General features: G+C 37.5%; 1 protein-coding gene across 13 annotated transcripts in view; it reads right to left on the reverse strand.

Moving 5' to 3' along the window:
* MAGI2 (membrane associated guanylate kinase, WW and PDZ domain containing 2) overlaps positions 1-25,009 on the reverse strand; it is a 703,046-nt gene that overhangs the window by 114,719 nt on the left and 563,318 nt on the right. For 12 of the 13 annotated variants that reach the window (XM_063396964.1, XM_063396963.1, XM_063396971.1 and 9 more), the window contains one exon: positions 5,777-6,412. The exons of the other annotated variant lie outside the window; for it this stretch is intronic. In XM_063396964.1, coding sequence (XP_063253034.1) covers positions 5,777-6,412 — 636 coding nt within the window. The remainder of the gene's footprint in view (positions 1-5,776; positions 6,413-25,009) is intronic. 13 annotated transcript variants of the gene reach the window in all.

Genomic DNA, 25,009 nt, shown 5'->3' on the forward strand with positions numbered 1-25,009 from the left:
ATTGTAAGAGGACGCTGTCAGCAGCATGTTTGGCAGAAGGCATTTATGTCTCCAATTTCCAGGTATCAATGGATCAAGTGGTTCACTTCAAATGGGTCAATGGTTCACAGTCAGATTCACGTGCACATTCCCTTTGTGTGATCAAATGTCCCAAGCTCACAAACGAGATACATGTGACATTTAAGAATACAGGACAGCTGAAAATGCAGATATTGCCAAATACTCCTGTCAACATTAGACTACTTTCAGGAAATAAGAGGGAAATGGATCAGGAGCAAATGTACAGTTGAAGTGAGCATCTGGAGAGTAGAAAGTGTATTAGGAAACAGGAGAGATATGAGACACTGTCTGTCCCAAAATCTCATCTCAGAAACAATGAAAGAAGCAGAACTTCATGAACAAGGCAAGTATGAACAGACTACTGTTAATTTAAAGTATCCATAGGATGCAACCCAAGATTGGGTTCCTTTAGGAAGGGACTGGAAAGGACAAATTTGTTTTACAACCCAGGGATGTAAAACAGTAGAGAAAGTAGGATGATGGAAAACATCTTTAAGTCCCAAATCAAAAACCTACAACATACTCCCAAGACTTTAATTTCTTTAAATCCTCAGGACTGTTGACTAGAAAGTTCTGAACTGGGGATGAGCAAGCCATGAGATACAGGGTCTTCAGTTTGCTACAGGTACTGTGCTAATATTTTGAATGCAGAACTGCAGAATGAGAATAAAAGCCACAGAGACCTCAGTGGTGGGCTGAGCTCATGGAACAAAGAGATCAGAATTTCCTGGGCCAGACTAGTGCTGGCAGGGTAACAATGCTGCCTCAGCTTTACCTTGTGCAGCTTTTCCAAAAGACAACAACCTGGAGATAAAGAAGTATTAGCAATCCTGGCCAAAAAAAACCAACCAAACAAACCAAAACCAAAAAACCAAACTCAACAAAACCCCAAAATAATAATAATAAAAATCTATCTATCTATCTATCTATCTATCTATCTATCTATCTATCTATCTATCTATCTATCTATCTATCTCACCTCTATGGGAGCAAGGCAAAACTGGCAAATTTGAATTAAGTCCTTGGAAAAGGTACTGAGGATGGAGGGTTCCTCTCACTGAAGTCTGCTTATTTTTAGGAGTTAGTGCTTTTCACTAGAATATTCAGAGGGTTTTTGTGAAATTTCTGCCTGTTTTTGAAATTGATAATGCTGTGTGTGATTTACTGGTATCTGTTAGTGGTTTTAAGGAGTTACACATTTCTAGTAAGATTTATACAGTATCTGAGAAAGATAATTTGCCTTCCTTTTATTCACACAATTCACAAGTTCGTAGTTGGATTCTCTCTCCTCATCCTGACTGTGTGTGCATTGCACGTGGCCCTCACCATTTCCCATGCTGTGTCCTGGTGACACTGGCTGCTAACAGTCTGGTCCCACACCAGGACTGGGCTAACAATTAAACCCTGTTCACAGTGTGTCAGTTCTCTGGCTCAGTTTTGCACCAACCTTCTCAGTTTCTCAGAGCCAGATTGGAATCTACCATTCTCTGATTCCATAATTATAAAATAGCCATCTGATGTAGGAATTTTGTCAGTCTCCCACATTTTGCATTTAATGTTTCTCTCTCAACACCTGTTATGAGTTGCCATAACTTCATGAATCAGTCCTGAGTTGTCTGCAGGTTTCCTTAACAACAGCATTTCAGACATAGCCTTGATGGATCTACATTTGGATCTATCAGTTCTTTTTTAGACAGGAACACTTCTGGAGCTGGGCACACTGCTGTCTATAGGTTCATATATTTCAAAGGTACTTTCCAAAAGAGATGGTGTATGTCAAATACTTGGACAGCTCAATTAATAGAACATGCCAAACCTAGTTTTTGAAATCCTAATTTCTGAATATTTTGTTCTACATAAATTTACTACATAACACTTCAACCACTAAGTGCTGTTTTTCAGTAGGACTGGACTAATTCAGAATTTATGCTCAATCTACATTCAGAAAGACTGATTTTTGAGAGCTCTTCCACACTATTTCAGCAGCCTTTACTCAATGAAATCTACTGCAGAAGCTGAGGACAAAGTGTAAAGTCTGAAGCAAAGCTGGAAAGGAGTAAATCTCATTCGGTGTTATTTTCAATTCTTTTATATTAATTTTTTTTTTTTTTAGATAACACTTTTCCACTAACTTTTCCATTAATTTTAGTTTTTGTTTTTCAGTACAAACACATCTGTCAGCTTATGTCAGCAATCAATGGAAACAATATGGCTGTTCAGCAAAAACAAAGATACTGAACTATTGTGATGCATCTACTTAGCAAAGAACTTGTCCAACAAACAAGAAAAAGTAAGATGTCTAGCTAGTGCTAGAGATATGCTTTGCCTTTCCTTTTATAGACAGTCATTATTTCCATTGCTTTTCTTTTTTAAAACAAGCAGATACATTGCTACTGCTTTAGAAATCTTAAAACAAGTAGACTATGAGCTGTAGAATTTCCTCCAGCTGGATTGTACCCCATGACAAGTCTCTGTTTGGTGATGGTGAGAGAGATTTTACTGGCCTCTTTAAATTTGAATACTGCTATTCCCTCCATCCTTTTGAAACATGCAGACCTTTCCTTTTCCTGCATACTCTGGCTGTTGACTTTTTAAGCTTGAATTTTTAGATGTTTTTTAAAATGCTGTAGCATGCATACTATGTGCATCCAAGGGAGTATTTTTTCCAGTATGAGATACTTCTTCCTATAGTGAGAATAAATCACAGTCAATGTCAATCTGCTTCTTTTCTGCAATGTAGATAAGATTGCTGGATGAAAGAGAAATTAAGTCACTTACAGAAATGGATTTGCCACAATTAGGTGTGCAGTCAGGCCATATTCATACCAGAGACAGAAACATTACAAGGCAACACATAACCCCTATGCAAAACACTGCTGTCCTCCACAGGCAGGAACAGCCCTTTGGTCTTAATCTTAAAAATGAGACATTAAAGACAGGATGCATAGGGAATGATGGAAAAGGATGGCATAATTCAAGTGTCGTTACACATCAAAGATAATAAACTAAAAATTGGATCCATGAGTAATGAGAAAGTATGCCTTGCTTTACTGGTGTCACTGACTAAATATTCTAAAGTCAAAGAAAATTTCTCTAAGTATTTGGTTTTGTATTCAGATTATCTCATATGAGCAAATCTTATCACCTGTTTATTACATAACATGTTGGATAGACACATACACCAGAATCAGTCATCCTCTACACCCTTTATAATCAGTCAAGCAGCAAATGTTGTTTTAAGGTATACCTATATATACCTGACTTATTTGAAACATCTACAGTGGAGTTACATGAATTACATCATAGAAAAACCTATTTCTACACAGGAATTATAAAAGGAGACATGATGACTAAAATAGACATAATAACCTGCATTCTAGGTATATATTTAGTCATATAGGTTCCCTTTTCCTATGAATAGATGAAAAAAAAAAGAAACAAACACCTTGTTTTCATCTTAAAACAGTTCTCATATTTGTGTTAAGATATGATTTAGCTATCTCTTAGGTAGAGTAGCTTTGATTCATATACTATTTTTTCCTGTTCTTTTGAATCACTCAAAAAAGTAAGCTTTGTTTTAATTTTAATTTCATAGTCTCACAACCTTGAGTTAAGGTATAGTCATTATTTCTGATGCACAAAAATTTATGATAGTAAACTTGCATTTGTTCTGTATCATCCCCTTAAGTTTAATGATTCTGTAATACTTGTAAACATTTGCTTCAGTCTTGACATTGTTCCACCATGAACAAAACGCTCTCTTTCTCTTCTTTGCATTCTCTAAAGCAACCAACCATTTCCTGCCCCAGCAACAGAGGGCTACGTGTTACTGCATTTGGACCTAGTACGTTGTGTCAGCTGAGCCAGGGGAGCAGCCCGCACCTCGGTGCTTGGGCTGAGACAGAGCAGATGGTGTGAGCTCACAGAGCTTGCATCGAGCGCCGAGCTCGGTGCAGAACCTCCTACCTGCCACAGCAGCGTGTGGAACGTGACCACAGCTCAGTTAATGTACCAGAACTTGTTAAACTATCATGTTGATCAATGTTAAACCATCATGTTCTGATCACGAATCAATGATCTACGAAGAAATTCTCTTCAGAGAGAGGAATTATCCTCAAGGGCTTGAATTTGTTGCTGCTTCAGGTTTTTTTGCTACTGTCCTGCACTGATTGCTGAAATATCTATTTTGTTGTCTATTATTACTCAGGCTTGTTCAGCATACTGGATTTCACACTCCACTTCTCTCTGAAGACTGTGTTCTAAGTTGTTTTCCTCTAGAGGGTGATTACCTTACCGTCTTCAAAATAAAATTCCACCTTTTTGGGGTTACACTAACCCTTCTAATCCTCTTTATGCTCTTTTTTGGCTATGAATTTCTCCCTAATTTGTCAACTTCTTAATAACACAAAAATGTTGCTTACTCCATTGTTCAAGATTCTTAATGGCCATTAAGGAGAACAAGATTTAATACCAATGAATATAGCTTCTCTGCAACCATTAACTTTCTCTCAATTCATATACTATAACAACTCCAATTTAATTATCATCCTAATTTGGTTACATTCCAAAGAAATATGAGATTCTGTCTCTTGTAAATCATTATTTTATATATATACCTGAAAAATAATTTATTTACGATGTGCCTTTATTGACTGTGTGACTATAGATCATCTATGATCACCTTATGTTTGTTACTTCTGCAATTTGATATGTTACTATATTCCTTATTCTAAGGATTTTTAGGTATTGTAATGATAAACATTTGTCATATGCAAACACTAAAGCTTCACTTCCCAATTTCTATTCTTCAGAAGGAAAAGAAGTTAGTATTTTTGCATCTTTGTGCATAGAATTCTTTTCTTTTTTTTTAAGCACAGAGTAATGTACATTAAGTGACATATGAATGCCTTTAGAGAAACAAAGATTTTTAATTTAAAAAATCCAATTATTATTTACTTCAGGTAATAATAAATTAGGATGGATGCTCATCTCAAACCACCAAAGAAATTCTGTTTCACGAAAACAATAAAAGCTACAAAATAACTTATCTCTGTCAAGTTTTTAACTCTATTTCTGTTCTTACTGCTTCTTCATAGATAAGTCTTGACTCTCCCCTTCCGATGGTGAACAGTCAAACTTACTGTGTCAGGCTGGTGAGAAAAAACACGTTGCCAGAAGCTATTTTTTTTAAAATCAGAGAAATATATACCATGGATCTCTGTTATCAGCAAAGAAAATAACCCCAACAACTGTTGTACAAAATTTTTACAATGAATGAAAAGGAGGCAAAATGGCTTAGGAAAACCAGTAACCTTGTAAAGGGCAAATAATTGCTCTGATTTTGATCTACATTAATGAGTCAATACATACAACTATATTTAAAGCTTGCAGCACTGCTTTGGGACTACATGAGTTTGCTGCAAACACCACAAAAACTGTTATGGGGTGAAAGGTCCAGGACTGCTCTAGTTTTACCCTTATACAGAGATGGCATCATTGACACTCAAAACACATAAAGAAATGTACAACAAACTGAAAGATTTTGCCTAGGATACTTAATTACAGACACACTTTTCCAGAACCAATGGTGTTACTTCTCACAACATGGAAATTAATTTCCAATCTAGCAAACAAGGATGTAGTGAGTATATGTATGTCTTATGGTTTTGAACCTTTTATACACATTTTTGTAATTGTACAGACTTTCCAAACTTACCTCCTCTATGGATAATCAAAGAAGTTTCACTTCCAACAGGACATTCTTTAAGTATATCCACTACTTCTGCATGGCTCAGGTTCTGTACATTCTGCTGGTTGATCTCAACAATGAGGTCACCTTCACACAAACCAGGACATCCCTGAATGTCTAGAATTTGCTTCACCCTCTGTCCTGTAGGACTGTCTGCTATAGTGAAGCCAAAGCCCTGGGCCCCTTTCACAATGGTTAAGGTCATGAGTTCAGCTTGGGTGGCCCCAGAAGAAGCCATTGATACATTATCATCATGGGCAGGTGGTGGGAATGTGCTATCAAGCTGACTATCTGCTGGAATGGAGTGCAAGGAGTGTGGTGGTCGATCTGTTACGTCTGGAACAGACTGAGAAGTCCTAGAAATGTATTCCAAATAAGTTTCATAGTTATGTCTTCCATTTACCACTACCGGAGGCCTCTCCATTACTGCAAGGGGTGGCACCATGCTGTTGGCAGGATCTTCAGGATCAAAGGGCAAAGGGTATCCACGACATAGCACCAAGTTGACACTCTGACCAATAGGAACAGACTGGAAGAGTTTGACTACATCTGCGTGAGTATGTCCAAGGACACAAACTTCATTAATATAGACAATCACATCACCTAGAACGAGAAGAACAAACAGTGACAACATGAGACAACTTCAATTGCTGTATATGCAGTGCAGTTTTTTTGTTAAATGAGATAGAAGTCTACTAAAAAAAGCATGATAAATTCAATCAACATACTGACTCATTTAGGAGAGACAAAAAAGTAAAGTTTGTCTGGCAGCAAATGTAATACAAAGACACAACAACAATACCAGTTATTTTCTGTGTAAGCTCATAGATGGAAAATTTAGATGGATCCAGGCATTCACCTTTTCTTAACATTTCCTCCCTATTTTTCCAACTCCTTTCAGTGTAGTCTCCATAGATTACTTTTTTATAAGGTGAAATGGACAATTATTTGGAGAGTGTATTGTCAAGAAATACCATTATTTGGTGAAGAGTAAAACAGAAAAAGTAAGTATTCCTGGACTTAAGAATCAATGAATAGCAATGCAAGATTGTGTATGTATGTGCATAAGGAAACACTTTTTGCATTGATCATGATATTGACACTTTTCTGTTAAATGTGATTACTTGCCATCAGCCATTCAGAGTTGCTAATGTAATTTCCTATTCTAGGCATGAACTATCTATCTTACATAACATAGAGGTGTTTCATAGCATTTTGTTGTAGTCAAAAGGCTCAAGGACAATGACAACAATTTTTTTTTCAGTAGGTTCAATAGCTTTACATTAGAAAAATCTAGGCAAATATATGAAAATCAGTTTAATATTTTCACCTAAGCAGCTGGTCAAATAAAACCAAAGATAACACCTTTATTTTCAAATCTTGTCTCATGTATAGCAGACCTACCAATCTGAGCATATGGAAACAGAATATTTTAAGTCAACAGGCTACTTATGGGTCTCCATATTGCCCATGCACCAACCAGCTACTGTTACTGGAAAGTTCAGAAATAAGTTCAGGATTCTTCTTGGTGTTAGAATAGATCTATAGATTTATAGCCATAAATATTTTTTATCATACTGTTACGGTTCACATTAACATAAAAATAAGTTATCAGTGCAAAAAAATTCAGAATAGTTTGATAACCTACAGTCTGTTTTCACTTTTATAAAAAGTTTGCATCTTTATAGACAAAGAAAAGGATATTTGGTTAGAGAACTCTAGAAGTTGAAGTATTTTTCTAAGTGAAGACTGTCTTATTATCCTATCATTAATCACCAGGATACTGTGAGATGTCTACAAGGTACACAATTAAAAAATTGACACATCACAACACAAAGCTTTTTAAAGGTATTTGAAAACTCAGCAATCAAATGAGAATGATTTAGGGAGAATGAGGTGGTTTGGGTGGAATTGCTTTAAGTGTATTTATGAAATTATGTCTTTCAAGTATCTCTTCAATCAAAATATCTAATCCAGCAAACTAAGGATAAGAGTATCATCAAGATGCCAATGCAAGCGCTGTTTCTAAGTGAGGACAAAAGGCAAAGGCTGTTTCTATGTGAAATCTAAATGGTCAATTCCCACATGACCAGACTGTGTAACAGCCTGACAGTAATTAATTGCATATGCACAAACTGTGATTCAGAGGAAGATTTCTTCAGAGGGTGCCTAGGGAAAACGACTCAGGAAGTTTGCTTAAATGATTGTGAGTATTACACACATAAGCCTTAGGAGCTGCAAATGCTTTCTTAAACGTGCATTACAAATAGATTATAAATAGACTTCAAAACAAGCACAAAGTAACATTACTTCATAGGCAGTGCTGAAAAAACTCCATTGCTTTTGTCTCAAGCAGCTGAAAAAAAAGCAGTTTTCAAAAGTCAAAATTTAAAAGAAAATATGCACCGTACAAATTACTGTGGCAATGGCTGCAATTCATCATGATTTGCTCATGCCCTGCTATAGAAAGATCTTACCTGCATTCTCATCCCTGGCTCCCACGTTAGCAGTGAGGCTGACATTGCCCACAACAGGACTGCTGCTGTTGAACTGAGAGCTCTTCAATGCACACTCCTGTTTCAGGAGCTGTGCCTTAATAGTAACCTTGCGACTTTTTAATCCATGCAGTCTTTATTTCTCTGGGAGCTGGCAATGCAGCTATGTGGTGGGAGGAGACCAATCTGTTTGTTCATCATCTCTTACAATACATTAGCAGAGAGCAAAACGAAAAATGCAGTTTTTGTGTTGGGTAAGTAAATTGTTGCCTGCTTTCAGCCCTTCACTTTAAGTATTTGGATAGGATTAGCTATGATATAAAACTTAAATCAGTATGGTTTTGATATATCAGAAAATTACATAAACTAGTTGACATTATATAGATCTGTAGCGAAATTAGCTTTTGCAAAAGGAGTGCAGTCAAGAAACATACAAGCCAAGTAGTCCCTTTTCCCTGCCCCTAACCAGGCGAAACTGAGCACTAGATCATCTCAGGTAAGAACTTCTTCAAATAACAGCCTTCCATTATCCCTCACAGGCCAGCAGAAAACCCTTTGGCATTTCCTGAATCAATATCTTTAAAGCTCTTTGTTGTTTCTGAGCTCTAACATGAATAGCAGCCTGGGCAGATGCTGAAGCTGTAACTCAGTCACAGTGGGACTGTTTGGGACCCACCTGCTGTACTGTCACATGGACAATATACAGCCACAGGTTAAGTGTGATGAGCACAAGGGCATGAGTTACTCAGCTCAGCTCAAAGAAAGGAGTTGCAGTGGGGAGAAACAGTTTCAGATCATGAGACAGGAAGGAGGAAAAAAAGGGGTTAATTTCAGAAATCCTTCCAAATAATCTCTCAACTGTACTTTCTCGAAACCTGACTCATTTTTCCAGGCTGAGAGCTCCTCATTGCTGACACAGAGAGAAGTACTCAGCATTTGGTAGGAAGAGAGAGATAAGTTAAGAGCATTACAGAGCCAGTGCCATGCTAATGCAAAGTTCAAAACCTCTCTTCTTTAGGAAACCTCCCTTAAAGGTTCCTGTAGCATCTTTTCTGCCTGTTCTCTTCTGCTGCTTCTAATAATAATGGGTGCATATGGACAAGCATAATAGTGATCCACTTTATAACTCCTGTCTGATTTTCTGAGCAAGCCATAGTCTGCCTCCAGAAATCACAGTTTCACAGTGAGTGGGTATCTTTGAAGTTATGTGGAACATTTATATTAAGCATCAAACTTTGCCTGACTTTTAGAATTAAATTTACTAAAATGACTGGAGCTTGCTTACAGAACGACTGAGCTTGGCAAAGATCTCTAGATGTCATATTGTCCAAACCCTGTTCAATCAGAATCCCTTAGAAACAGCTGCCCAGGATCATGTCCAGGTGGCTTTTGAGAACCTTCGAAGAGGTAGACTCCACATCTTCTCTGGGCAGCCTGTGTCAGTGCTCAGTCACCCTTACAGCAGGAAAGTGTTTTCTGATATTCAAAGGGAGCCTTCATTGTTTGAGTGTTTGCCCATTGCCTCTTTTCTTGCCACTGGAAAGAACTTGGCTGTATCTTTGTGCAGGTATCTATGCAGATTGATTAAATCCTCCAGAACCTTCTCTTCTCCAGGATGAACATCCTCTCTATCAGGTGCTCTCCAATTTAATCCTCCTCACTAGCCTGCACAAACTGTGCCTTACCACCCCCATCTTGAGACTGTTGAGGGATGAGGGAGCCCAGAGGGGCTGATCTATGGAGAAGGCATCTGAATCAGACTCTCTAGATGAACTGGCAGGTTTGATAGACACTCAGTAGACAACAGATACCCTGGCATCTCAAAAATCTACACTGCCACAAAAACAGATTCTTCAATGTCTAAATTCAGCATTGAGTTGAAGAATTTTAAAGAATGCTGACAGCAAGCAAATTTGTCAAACTGTCCTCAAGTTACCTCTGATTTAGTTAAGGCTCTTGCATTTAACTGAAAAATTTAGAAAAATGGGTCTGGAGGGGTCTTCCTGGATGAAACTAGTCCCCTGTTGCCAGACACAACACAGCATGGTACACCTGATGAAATTTGATGTCTTCTTCACAGAAACAACCACAAATCCCCATAATATTTCATATATTTAACTAGCCTGTTTTGCTTATTAAAGTCTGCTGATCATTACTTATTGTCATGTAATGTTAATTGACTCAGTGCCTGAATGTTTGATTAGAAGTTACATTTTGTTACCTACACATTTCAAAGCAAAACCCAGACCTATACTGTCATTATCTTTAGTTGGATTAGTAACTGGTGAAGAAATTTCTGAGCTTCAATATATTTTAATGACAGATTCTGTTTTACATTCCTCTCTACAATAATGTTGCAGAATTAAATCTGACACCCTGGGGATTTTCCACTAGCATTAATTCTGAAAAAAGCTCCCAATTTTTTTTCATGCTTGAAGTGCTTGATCCAAACAGAATTTGTTTTATTGACATAACTAGTTTCATCACAAATTGTCTTATACTTTCAAGCAATGTTACCAGCTCTATTTACCTCCTTTCTGAAGAACCTGTACTTTCACTTGACTCCAGTTATTGTTTCTGATGGGTTTTTGTTACCCCTAGATTCTCTGTGTCAACATCTTGCACTTGTACGTAAAGTTTGTCCATTTTCTTACCTATGTTCCCACTATTTGTATACAAACACTTTGCCTATTTATTTTTATTACGTTTCTTGTATTCTTAGATTTCTGGCTGTACTTCAGTGAACTGAATTGCCTACTAAACTGCCATTCTCATTATTAATTAGAATTCACTAAACTTTGAAGTATGAATGCAGAGAAAAAAGTGCAGATTAGATCTTTGATCAAAATTTAGTAGAAATGTCACCATTTTTCCTGACTGGTTTTTGATCATGCTCTTACTGCTGGGTTTATGTGCTTAAAATATGACAGAATGCTATGATTTGGGGTGAGGACAGCTCTGCTAGCCCCCTGCAGCCAGCACAAGCCAATAGCAATGGAGCTAAAACCAGCTCATGGTTTGGCCAGTCAGCACAGGACACACCAGCTCTGCAGGACTTGGGCTGCATATTTTTTTTGCTGCATTTATAGCTCACATAAACTCAGCTAAATTCCCCAGCATTGCTTATTCCCACTTGCATTTCTCACCCATATAATCTAAATTCTGCATATGCATGCTTTGCATCAGTTTCAGAACTAGCAATACATGATTACTTCATCGTCGAAGCTTTCCCTTCACCTGCCCACCCACACTCTCTACTGTCATTACCAGATATTTCTGTCACTTCTCAGCAGTGACCTTGTCTTCTCTTTCTGCAGAGTGCTGCAGGATTGCTGGCACTGGAGCATGTTAATAATAAATTCAGAGCACGTTTCCAGTATCAAAACATGAAACATGGAGGTAATTTTAATAACAACAGCATGTGATTGATGGTCATGAAAGAAGCCAAGATTTGTAAGAAATGAGCCATTTTTACATTCACACATACAGGTTGTAGTACAGACAACTAGTATGTGAGGGATCCTTTAGTTAAACATTAGCAGACAAACTAAACTCTGAAACTTTGAAACTCAGCTTCCCTCCACTTGCCATAGGTGTTAATCCAGTGTGTGAATAAATAATTTCCATTACAAATGGCTGGAAGCATTTTTTGGCTGTTACAGGTTTCAGAAAGATCTGCACAAACAGAAGTTCTCTGATTTCTTGTACTCTGACTTACCACAGAACCTTGTAAAACCTCTTTGGCTCTAGCTGCTAAGATTTGACTGCCTGACTTTTACAGACAAAAGATAAAGCCTGGGGTCTTGTAGTTCATGGTAGCCTGATTTGTCTTAAAAAAAAAAAAGAAAGAAAAAAAGAAAAAAAGCCCTAATTTTGTTAATACTCAGTATAAAATTACTCTTATTTTTAAACAAAAATTTTGGAATTACAACAACTTCTTAAAGGAGATTGCAGTGTAAGATGACTATTGCATATTAGTACTGAAATACTTAAAGCACCTGCCAAGAAAATACTTACTTAGTTCTTCTAAAGAGGAACATTAGATTAACTGCTAAAACATATCAAAAAGGCAACCTGGGGAGAAGTACATGCATACAATAACTCAGTAAGTACAGCTACTGATCAAAAGAGCTAAATTTAAAAGTGACCACATTATTGTCAGCTTTATAACAACGTTCTCTGATAGACAGTAGTGCAGCAGCCACAGGGAAATGAAAAGAGCTGCTGGGAGACATAATGGGCAGCTGCCTCTGCATTCAGAAATAGTTTCAGGACCACTTGCTGGTATGCAAGAACACTAAATAGTCCATTAAAATATCACTGCTCATACTGGCATGGAAGAACCATTTCCCAGTCTTCATCACATACAGAAAGTTTTACCCGTGTGTGACAAACTTGGCAGAGCTGACAGGTAACCACTCCACAGCTCCTTCTTTCACTCACTGAACTCTGGGAACTGAGGTTCAGGGGGAAAAATCAGGGTGATAAAAATATTGTTTATTTCATCATCCTTTTATTATTATTGTAATTTATTATTTCTTTCAATTGGACAAACAGTCAAGCCAACATGTATTCCGAGACATTCAGGCACTCAAACTGGCCTATATTTTCCTCTTTCTGAAACCTGAGCGACAGATATAAATCATCTGTTTTTCAGATTTGAGTCAGTACTTGTACAAAACAGCATTGTATGGGTGGTAACTGGGGCTAGAATCTGTTCCCATCACTGCACTTCATCATTCCCATCCTGAGGGACTGAGCTCTGCCTCTGAACTTTGCTGCAGGGGCCAACAAAAATATGTGACACAGACACTTGTCTGCAACTTTATCTAAGACTCAGATCCGTTGAGTAAGCAGGTGCCATTTTTATACAATCAATTTTTTAGAACCCATTTTAGTTCTACTCTGACCCAATGCATATGCCTAATTAAAAAGCTGTCTATTCAAAATTTTTGTGCTTAACCAGCATGTATCATGTAATTACACTCAGGCAGATGTGGATTAGTAGAAGAAACTATTTCCATTTTATCTGTATTTTGCATATAGTGGTAAAAGCTATTTAAATAGAGGCATTTATTTTGAAGAGAATAAAATATATTCCAGAAAAATCTAAAGGCCTTGATTATTTGCTGATCTAGTAAACAAGAAACATTGCAAATTAAAAAATGTAAGTAATGCAATAGCAAAAGCATACTTAAATGAATGCTGGTCATAAAGCAGTAAAGAGTAGGCAGATTTTCTTCCTAGAAACAGTTTTTCACTTCAAGCATCTGAAAGCATAGCATAGATGTTAAAACTGCTACTTTACAAAAAAAAAAGTAATTATTTAAAACATGGTAAGTATATTAGGGGTAAGACCACATAAGAAGAAAAAGGTCCAGTTCTCCAGGTAGCGTTTTATTTACCAATTATGTAAGCTTGTTCTGTTTAAGCTTTGCTTGCAGGAGCTGCTTGTGCATCCTGAAACTCCTGGTGTGAATGAACTGTGTGACAGAGCGTCAGTGGATCTGAGGAGCGAGATAAAAAATGTATGCCGTGTTTGCATAGCTATCTGGGATCACTTTGAAAGGTGTCATTGTGCACAGAGGCTCATGGAGAAACAAAACCCTTCTTTTCCTTTAGAAAAAGGAGGTCAGAATTTACAACCCATTTGCTTTTTTACGCACATTTTATTTCTGTAGGCAGCGCATCGCATTTATCTAGGTAATGGCTCCCAGGAGGAGGAAAGTAGCCCAGGCAGCCTAAAGGCACAGGGGGATGGAAAAGCATGATGTAAATACCAAGCAGCCCCTGTGCCCCACTGGGAACCCTGGCCTTGTGCCACCTGTCCCTGGTGGAAGACATTTGCAGCAGCATTGTCATCTGCACACCGTTGCCACTGCTGCTTCCTGACATAAACTGCCAGGAAGGAAAAAAGGGAGATGGATGAGGTGAGGAATTAGATAGAGAATTTATAAAGATTGCACTGCAGCACAGTGACAAATGCCTTCATCTGTTGAAATATATATAAATATGTATATGTCACTGGGAAATTTTAGTAATAGGCAGTCATGTTGTGAACTGAAATGGTTAATAGAGCTATTTTATTTCTTTGAGTAATGGCAGCTATTCATGAGGACAAGAATAACTAGTCACACACTAAATTAGTAATTTGTGAAAGCAACAACACTTTGTTGGACACTAAAAAAAACATGTTCAAAGATAGATGAGTAGGATTCATCTCCATTTAAAATGTATAGAGGTACAACTTGAAAATTCATTTCTATTTTAGAGATATTATGGTTTCCAAGGAGATTCCTTGTAACTGCAGTGGGCATTACTGCCAGAAGTGGGTCAGTTTTATAACTCTGTTATCCATTTGGTAAAACTGCGATTTTCATCACTGTTTGAGCAATAGTTTGTTTTTCCTGCTAGCTTGCACAGTGACCATCCAGGTACCTAATTCCCCAGCTGACTCTCTGAGACCAGTACTAATCTAATTTGACTATCAGTCAGGTTATTAATTAATTTAAAGCGAAGACTTAAAGCTTTGATTTGTGGATGTTTTGTGTATTCATTGCTCAAGTCCACATTCTGCTGACTGAGATCAAGGTGAGCTGCCAGCTGTCAGTGTGCTCATTTCACATCCAAACTGTGCATGTGGAGCCAGACTTCAGGCACCAAATCTGAATTGTATTGATTAGCAATGTTAATCTACAATAATAATAATAATAATAATAATAATAATAATAATAATAATAATATGCATCCACATTCTTCCCAAAAGTAAAGTTTACTGTTGTCCCAGATGCAACTTTCTATGCTATAAATTCACTACCAAACGTTATGCTGAAGAATCTGACTGATTAACATCTTTATCATGCCATTAGTTGTAATGAAATGTGTGCTCATTCACTGCTTCATCCTAGTTATTGGAGCTTGAATGCCAAACCAGAAATTCAGAATATAGATATGTGCACTCCTGATTCTACATATATATAAATCCTCAAATCTTGCTGTATCTTGAAAGTGGTCAACAGGGTTTACAAGGTCAGCACCTTTCAGAGACAGATATTTCAAAGAGGTCTGGATCAGTACAGATTAATGCTTTTATGCAAAATTAAAGACAGGGAGCATTTTATCAAGCACTTATTAAATGTATCAAATGTATCAAAACAGTTAAATAATTTCCAGTTAAATAAATGGATTTTTACTAGTAGTCTACTACATATAAATACCTCAGTGCATTTGAAATGCAGCTACATATGATTATTAATTCATTAATAAACACTTATACACGTGTATGGCTAGTATAAGTAATTACCTACTCAAAACTTTTATAAAGGCCATTCAAATTTTAGTTTATATGTGCTTGTCTTATATCTTACCTCTATATTTTATTTCTTTTTTTGATAGCAAAATCATCTACAAAAAAAAAATTACCTTAACTCCAGACAGCTTCTCACATAATTTCTATACCAAAAGATCTACTCAATAGTTTTTCAGGCATGTATGAACATATTTCTTGCTTTAAAATTGCATGGCAAAGAGAAATAGTGGAGTTCCTTTAGGTTCTCTAAGGTTTTACACTATTTTTCCAGGTTAATAGAGGGTAATACATTATCAAACTGACCTTCCTTCCAAGCAAATGTTGGTTGCCTTAATATCTCTAGAGCCTCTTGCACTGCCAAGCACTCATTTTCAAGGACAATATATTTTTACTCTTTGCAAAACAATTTAACACCTTCATCACTGAGTAATTATTCTTTCACCTTCAGCTCATTTCTGAATATTACACTGAGTATAAAAATACAAAATTCAGTTTGCATAATATTAATTTTGTAAGAAGAAGGAGGCAAAATCATTAACAAAAGTCCCACCAAGCAAAAACTGCTTTATAACAAACAGAAAACTCCAGCCTGTAATAGTTAGGAAAAGGTCACTTTCTACTCTTATAGATTTATGGCTAAGAATCCCATTCCCCTCTTATTGCCCTCCTCTGGAGGATTATCCAGTCTCCCACTAGCTATTCTTCCTTTTGTGTCTCATCCACCTTTTCTATTTTCTGTTTTGGTTTCTGAGAGAAAGGAGAATTTTTAAAGCACTGAGAAGTCACAATATTGTTGGGACTTCCTTTCCACTGTAGTAAATATATGACCAATAACAATACCACTGCAGAACAAAATACTCCATCATTTTCTATTGCAATGTAGGGGTTCAGCTGAATGTTTGGATCCCAACTCTGGCCACAAACTGCTGCAATATGAATACATCAATAGCTGTTCAGTAGTCAAATCCCAGATCTTACATATAAAGGGGCATTAACCTTGTTGTGTATGAGAACAACCATTTTCCTCTTCAGAAAAGAATTAATTTTCTGGATGTCTAAATTTATTCATTTGTTAATTAGCTAATGAATAAAGGTAAATTAAAATGTGTTATTATAAACAACTGTGATGCCACATCAGACTATTTTTTCAGACCATGAAAAAGCATCTCACACTATGCCTGTCATCTCCCAATGTCCCCTGTGAATCATCTCATGGTAATTAAAAAGCCTTTCCCAAAATTATCATTGTATCTAGTTTTTCCTACTAGATAAAGGCTACCACTTAATGTCATTTGCTTCCACACAATATTTCTGTCCTGCTCCTGACAGGTGGCACCATCCTTCCTGAGCGTGAATCACGTCTGTGTCCTTCAAAAACCGAGATCAAGCTGCATCTCCCACCCCACTGGAGATGGTAGCCACAGTGTTTGAAGGTGATTCATGGAAAAGTTCTCCCAAGCATATCATATGCACAACTTCCTCCTCTTTGGAAAGCCTGTAAAAATGGTGGGAAGTGGGACAGACATTCCACAAACTTCCTTATAGGAAATGCTGCATGGGAAATGCACAAAGAAGGGCGAGAGTGCCACGTGTTACTGGATGCAGCACTGGAGATGGGATAACTAAGGGTGAGCAGGGGGTGAGTGTGGGTGCTGTGGGGCACAGGAATGGAAGGGACAGGAGGAATGTGGGACACGATAGCCAGCAGCAGAGTCAGAGAGAAAGCAGAAGTTGCTATGCACTGGATGCTTTGTTCTACCCTGTCTTTAAAAAACACCTAAATTTCCTGCCTAAGAGCCCTGTCCTGCTTCAGGAAGGCACAAACAGACTGGAGTATACCAGTGAATCCTGCTCCAAAAAGCTGATGTTTTTAAAATGGAGGGCAATTTACATTAAAACTCCTTTTGTTCTTTCTGCTTCTTATGGCCTTTTAAGTACAAAATTATTAAATTTTCAGACTTGTATGCAAGCAATGTTCACATGCAAGCACTACCTGAAAATGGTTTCCAGACAAAAAACATAGTCAGGTGTCAACTGCTCATACGTCAACTGCAATTCTTAGAAACACAGTGAAATTACACAGTCACTATTTCCAGTGGGGATTATAATCAGAGAAGCTCATGTACCTAAGATCAAATTAAAAAAAGTGCAAACAGCCCTGGGTATAAAAATGAAAGTATGGCTTCTTGTCTATTTTAGCTCTCTCTGCTTTTACTACAAACTATGAGCTCAGAAAATACCCTCAGGATTGTCTTTGTGAATCACTCAATCCAAAGATGGGGCTGCTGACACTAACAAGAGAGACAGCACCACAAATAATATTGTCATAACAGCAGAGTTAAGCATTGCTGGTTGAATGAATTCACTGTTTGTTTGACCTAGTGCATTTTGATTTCATAGATTTTATGATGATACATCCAAGAGACTTTAGACCAGTTCAGTACAATAAAAAATAAAGAACAATAAACCAATTCACAAAATAGAACAAGCTTTTACAATAATTGATAAAAATGTACTAAATGTACAAAATATGTTTTGTCCCTAATTTTATTCCATTAATAGTTGATATGTTGTGTTTTCAATTAATATTTAGAAGAATGAATTGCTGAAACTGACAGTCCTTTAGCTGTTCTCAGCAATGAATCCCCAAATTGTTTAGCCTTGAGAAATTTTACATGCATAAAGATGAACCAATCGATCAATGTATTAAATGTCTAGTGAGCCTGTAGTACTGTAAACTGCTTTTGAAACATTTTCAAGGCTTTCAGTGTAAATGAGTAAGTGGAATTACAATTAAACACTGTGAAGAAACAAATTCTGAAGACTTCTATAGTTATATTTTTTATTCAGATTGCAACTATCCAATCTTTTCACTATCCCTCCAAAAGTATGTATATTTGTATCTCTGATGGCAAAACTATTGTAAGAGAACTCCCATGGCAAGAAGTATTCTGATTAACTGGGACTGTAGAAGGGATTTATGAAAAAAAAAATCAATACAATGTTGTTAATGTCCCTATAGCACAATTTCTAACACTACTGCTATGAATTATTCAATATGTTCAGGATAACTAGTGTGAATGCTTCTCAGCCTGCTTATTTGTTATGTGACAGACACCATAAAAAGAGAGGACAGCACCTTTGATATTAGCAGTGACCACATTTTCCTTCTCTGACTTCACTGTCCTCCCAGATTTATTGCAATGAGCTGCAAACTAAATGCTGAATACCACAGTTCCACCTAGTAGAACTCATCTGAAAGGTACCTTTGGAAAACAAAGGTATGCATATTTTCACACTTATTCATATATCTTCAGCTAGCTTCAAAAACAGTACTGATTTAGAAGGAGAATAAGTTGTCCATCTACTCTAAAAACTGGAGAGCATGTTTTGAATTCTGAGGTAATCTGGAATCTACAGAGCAGCAGGCAGAGCTGTTCCTCTGGTGCAGAGCTGCTGATAAACAGAGGTGGCACATTTTCTTCCAGCTCTGTTCACCTGGGCTTGAAGGCACAGCACAACCTTCACCCCGAGGGAACAGAGAGCACCTGCCCACATGTCCAGCTTCAGCTGCTGCTCTCAGAAAGAGCCCCAGAGATCCTTCAAAGCCAGCCTAGCACAAGGGAATACTGGCACTGATAGTGTCAATTAAGTGATGGAAATAGAGAAAAAAACCAATAGTAGCAGCAATGGAAGGAGAAATATAATGATGTGAAGAAATTGTGAGACAAATCCCTCTGACAGTGCCTACTGTCCCCCATGCTGGCCAAGGCAGCTGAAAGGCATTTCTGTATTTGCACAGTCCTTGCCAGTCCATAGATAATCTTCCAAAGAGCATGCTCTCCAAAGCTTTTAATGGCTTTGTGCTGTCATTAAAAAAAAATCATCATTAAAATGAGTAATAGCACAAATGAGGTTCAGGTCCAATGGCAACCCTTCTGCACACACAGGGAGGAACTTTGCACATAACAAACATGTTATGTTTGCACATAACAGATGTGTTTCTGTTCCACTGGAGTCTATGCAGGTTCTATTTTGGGTTAGAACTAAATATTTTCTCAACTCTCTCTTACCCACTCTGCATTTCTTCTGTTGAAGGACTCTTGCCTGCCCTCCCCCCAGCCATGATAAGTAGAATGAATACTTGTCTGTATGGTTATTTTTGTGTAGTTAAAGTTAATCTGCAAAAGCAAGACTGTTTAAGATGAATGATAATATATTCCTCTTTTTCATTTGCACAGATAGAATCCTTTTGGGAAGGATGCTCTTGAGGCATAACAAGGATTTAGAATACCTAAGTAAGACCCAGATGTGCTTAGATACCAACAAGATGTGAAAGAGATTAAAAACTGTTGCCATTAAAAGAGAAATTAGTTACATGAGCATTCTGCAATTTCCTCAAACCTCTCACTCTCCCAAATTAAAAGACAGATGCACTGACTAGTTCAGACACAAAAATACAAGGTGTGCCTTTATCTAATGGAAGGATAATACTATTGCATTAAATTGTCTGAAGTGCAAAGAAAAGAAAGAAAAAGGAATGAAAATTATATGAGCTTAATGTGATTTTTCTCTTTTACAGATAAAATGGGATATAAAAGAATATCTAACTCCATCACTAATAGCAATAAAATAGTAAGGCTATGGTGCATGAGAATTTTAAATTACTCTGAAGGAGTAGGTTTGACATTTAGCCTGTCCCTAAATCCTGCAATTGCAGAGGTCACAAAAAAGTCGTATCTCGTGTAATTTCTTTTATTTGGGAGAAGAACTTGCTGTCACTGCAAGAAAGAGTAAAAATCTTGCTGCAGTCTTTTGAAGTGGATACAATTACTCTGTACAGGTATCATGCATCACTCTGCTTTTCAACTGGACAGGGCTGCTTGCACTGCCACGGGATGGCTGTAGACACTGACTAAACACACTGACTTTCTGATAGAGGTTGTTTCAAGTGTCTTCTATGAATTCTATTATATACTCTAAATTTTTCTGAAAATGACAGATTAAAGATTCTCTACATTGTCTCGATTGTGTTTGCATTATGCAAACAGATTTTGATATAGTCTGTACTGAGATCACACTTTGTATTTTATTCTTTGCTCTAGGGTCTTTGTTCTAGCCCCTTCTTTTTCCCATACTTTGCCTGGCTGTTTCCCATGGCTGTGTTTTCCAGTTATGTGAGAGACAGAGGGAGAGAGAGAATAAAAGAGAGAGAAAGAGCCAGCCTGATGTAGCTTGCTGTAGCCACTGCCACTACTGCACAACTTAGCTGGAAACCCAAACCAGGGAAAGTCTGTCTTTTTCTGTCAGCCTGTGGTAAAGCATGTTTAACACAGAATTCATACTGGAGAAAAAAATTAGCACCTGACTCTGACACACACATGCAAAATGAGACTAACATCTAAGTGTGGTTATATTTTTATGTGGAAAAGATGAAATCCTATATATGTGGGACCAGGCTGATCACATCTAGCTTGGGGTTGGGTAGAAGATTTTCTCAGTCTGTGGCAATTTTTCTGGAACAGGTAAATTAAAAAGCCCTCTAAAATTAGAAGTATTGTGATTTTTTTTTTCACGGAATGTTCTTCAACTCATAATATTTTCAATTTGATTTTTTTAATATCCCCCAACATTTTTGGAAAAATATTACTTCCAGCTGACGTGAGATTACAAGTATTATGCCCTAGCAAAGACGAATTCATTATTCTTGTAGCAAACAAAATGATTAAAATATCACAGTCCTGCTTTCAGAACTGAACAGACTATTGAAAGATAGTATTTACAAAACCGCACAGTTTAAAATAAAAATCCATCAGCTCAGTACCTGGGCTGGAGTGGAATTTTTGGCATAAAAAATTGCTCAAGTACAATTCTTTTTATTATCCCTATTTCCCCAAACAATTCAGAACTACTTTTTCAACTGTGCTAGAACCACTCGAATCTCTTATATAATAGTCAATGGCGTTTTCTTTTGATGCAACTAAGTTTGGTCTAAAAAAATATACTCTTGTCCAATATGCAGAAAATAATTGGAACGAGACAGACTAAAGAGATTAAAAAAAAATCTGCTAAAAAAGGGAAGTTTTATTGAACTGAGTAATGATGCTGCCATTGTGACCTGTCTAGAAAATGACCAGAGATGATATGAGTGCTTTCAACTTCTCCCATCTGTGTTAGAACAACTCTCTCCCATTAAAATAAAACAAACTTCTACAGTGACATTAAAAGTATAAACACATAAATGTGACCAATATTTTCATGCCACGTGTAGCACTGCTGTGTTGCATGACTTTTCTGTGGAATTTGACAGGGGAATCTCCCCTCAATCCCACTTGTCAATCAAATTAGGTTAAATACACCCTGGTTTCCAGTGGCAGTGACCAGGGCTGACAGGAGGCAGTGTCTTTGCTGTGGGTGGATGTGCTCCTCTTCAGCTGCCTGAGGAAAACCTGCCTGAGCACACCAGGCTGCTGTGTGGCACACAAACTTCTGTGGAGTTTTCAGTTCAAGAAATTCAACCAGACTCCAATAAACAAAACAAGTACCAAGAGCATTGGCTGAGGCTCTGCCCGATATCAGGAGAATAATCCTGGTAACATGCTAGTGAGTAGGGTATGATTAATGCTGCCCCACACATCTGGTGTGTTTTTCAGTCCCATGCAATGATGTTTCTCCACTTCCCCCTTACCAGAAAACACTGTCAGGTTCTCATCATTACCTCAATTTCTGCATTTGCCAGTTTCCCACCTCTTTCTGATATATTTTTCAATCACCCTAGTACAAAACAAACAATTTTTTCAGTGCTCTTTCATCCCTTCACCATGTTACAGGCTTAGCTCTGACAGCTTCTTCAAAACTGATGGGTTTGCAGGATTCACAGGCAGGATTTCAGGCCAATAATCATGAACTGCTGATAGCCTTTGCTTACTAAGACTTGCTATTTTGCTTATGCAAAAGTGGAATAGAAGCGATCACAAATAACAGAGCAGCAGCATAACCCTACATGCTTCATGACTGACTTTTAGCCTATGAAGAAATTCTCAAAGAACACTGATCAATATAGGGTGTCCAGTATTATCTGACTTTTCCCCAGCAGTACTACAGGTGATGCTCAGTATGGCAGAGAGAGTCTCAGTAAATACTGCGTACAATGATGCTGATTTTAATGCAGAAGAGATTAGTTTAATACAAAGAATTTTAATTTACTTCCATTTGGAGCTAAAGAAGAAAGCAATACATCAAAAGAAGTGAAACTGCCAGTGTTTAAAAGATCTGTACTCACATCAGTGCTCTCAGACCTTTCTTGCAGAGCTCCTCTCTTCTTTTCCTTAGAACCTTGCCCTCCCCCTCCTGCCTCCTACATACTCACACATGCATAGAAACACCCACTCTCCAGCCATTTCTAGCATAAAATTACTGCCTTTTCTCTCTGCCTCTCTGCAGAACAAAAACAAATTATGTCATCTTCAGCTCCAGCATATTCTAGTCCAGCCAGTTTTCTCCCTGTTCTGCACCCAGCCTCTGGTGACCCCTTTCTCCCCTCTCCACCAGGCAGTCACCCCCTGAGGCTGACAGCCAAAGCCTGGCAAAACACCAAAGCTCCAGACACCAAGAATTTGTCTAAATTTGTCTCCTGTACACAGCCCTCACTTCCATGGGCATGGCAGCAGGGCAGTGTTTAGGACACGCTGGCTCTACCACCGTGGCACTGCTTCCCTGTGGTACCTGCTGAAGGAGGAGCTGGGGAGGAGCCAGGGGTGCCCAGGCAGCTCCCAGGGCTGCACACACAGAGCCTTTGGGAGCAGCAGGGACCTCAGCTCCACCTCCATCCACCACCTCAGACACAACATCACACTTACCCGACTGCTGGAGGAGAGAAGATTTTGTGGGGCAGAGAGAAAAGGCTGGAGGAATTTTTTCAGGGGCTTCTCACTTTCTGTGAGGATTCACTTCATGCCTGCCTCCTGATTAGAAAAGTGCTCCTTATGTCATTGAGAAACTTTCATTACAGGTCTTTACAAACAGGCTATTTTTTAAATGTCAGAATCATCAATTACAAACAAGAAGTTGCATAAGTGCTGGAATAAACTTTGCTCTTCTTATAAAGGCTGTGTGAGCAGCTAAACGGGGTCAGATGAAAGGTGCATCTGTGCTAATATCCTGATTCTGGCAACAGACAGTGAAAGATTTAGAAGTGAACTTCTAACAAAATTGCCTCGAATGTCTCTGTAACTGCCCATTAGTTAAAAGTTCACAAAGCTCCTCAAATATGATTTATATGCCTGGAAATGTTTTTTTTATCTCTAACGAAACTCTGGATAGTTTTACTTCATCCCATGCATCAAATGATAAAACTCAGAGCACTGACAAAAATACTGATCCATGAGCGACTGAGCACAGATTTCTCTTTTAATATACATTGAACAATTGGACTTTGACATTTGGCCTTAACATCTTAAGCTGAAATCCATTAGGCTTCTCTTCTCTTATGTTTTTAGCAGTTATGATGGGAACTGCTAACTTCAATAATTATTGGACTTTAAGTTCTAAAATGACTGTTTCTCCTTTTGGATGGGGAAATTCAGGTACATGGATGTAAATTAATTTACTCAAGTCAAATATTTTCTAACTGTGAAGACAGATATTTGCCATTCTAAATGTACAGCAGAAATTGTTTCTTAAAATTAATTACCTTATTTTTTCTTAAATTCTCAAAAAATTTAAAATTTGTTCTCAAAAATGACTAAAGGCAAAAAATGAGTGAAGTTTTGAACTCTAAGATTTCAATATAGGTACAGATTGTATTTGCTTGCACAAATGTGGAGGAAGAGGTGAATATACATCAATCTATTTTTTCTTAAGAAACAAAAAGTCATTATTTATTGAATGAAATAATACATGAGAAGATGATGACTATTATTTTCAAAGTATATTTTTGTCTGTTCATACAAATAGCCAAATCATGCGAGATAAATGTTAATTACATTTGATAGAAAATAAGTAATTTCTGCAACTGCAGCATTTTTGGCAGCCACTGAGTTCAGTGCATGCTGCTTACTCAAGTGGAAACTTGCAAAAATTACAAAAACTGTCCTAATAAATGTGAGGATTATGACAATGTATTTGTCATCTCCTGGTCTATGTTAAATGTCCTGGCAGAATCTGCAGATTTCGCATGATGAAGTTCAGACCGAAGAATGAATTTATGGACTTATTAGAACTTTCATACACAAAACAAGTGTTTATTTCAATATGAACACCCAAATTGGATAAAGGTGTATTTGGATGTGATAGTGACCAGAATAAATAATTTAACATTTTTTCTGCCTTTGTATTTTGCATACTAAAATGCGTATGACATAGTTTTAGTACCCTTGTCTAAGCTTTTGCCCTTTG

Source organism: Prinia subflava, chromosome 4, assembly GCF_021018805.1.
Source record: "Prinia subflava isolate CZ2003 ecotype Zambia chromosome 4, Cam_Psub_1.2, whole genome shotgun sequence".
Taxonomy (NCBI): domain Eukaryota; kingdom Metazoa; phylum Chordata; class Aves; order Passeriformes; family Cisticolidae; genus Prinia; species Prinia subflava.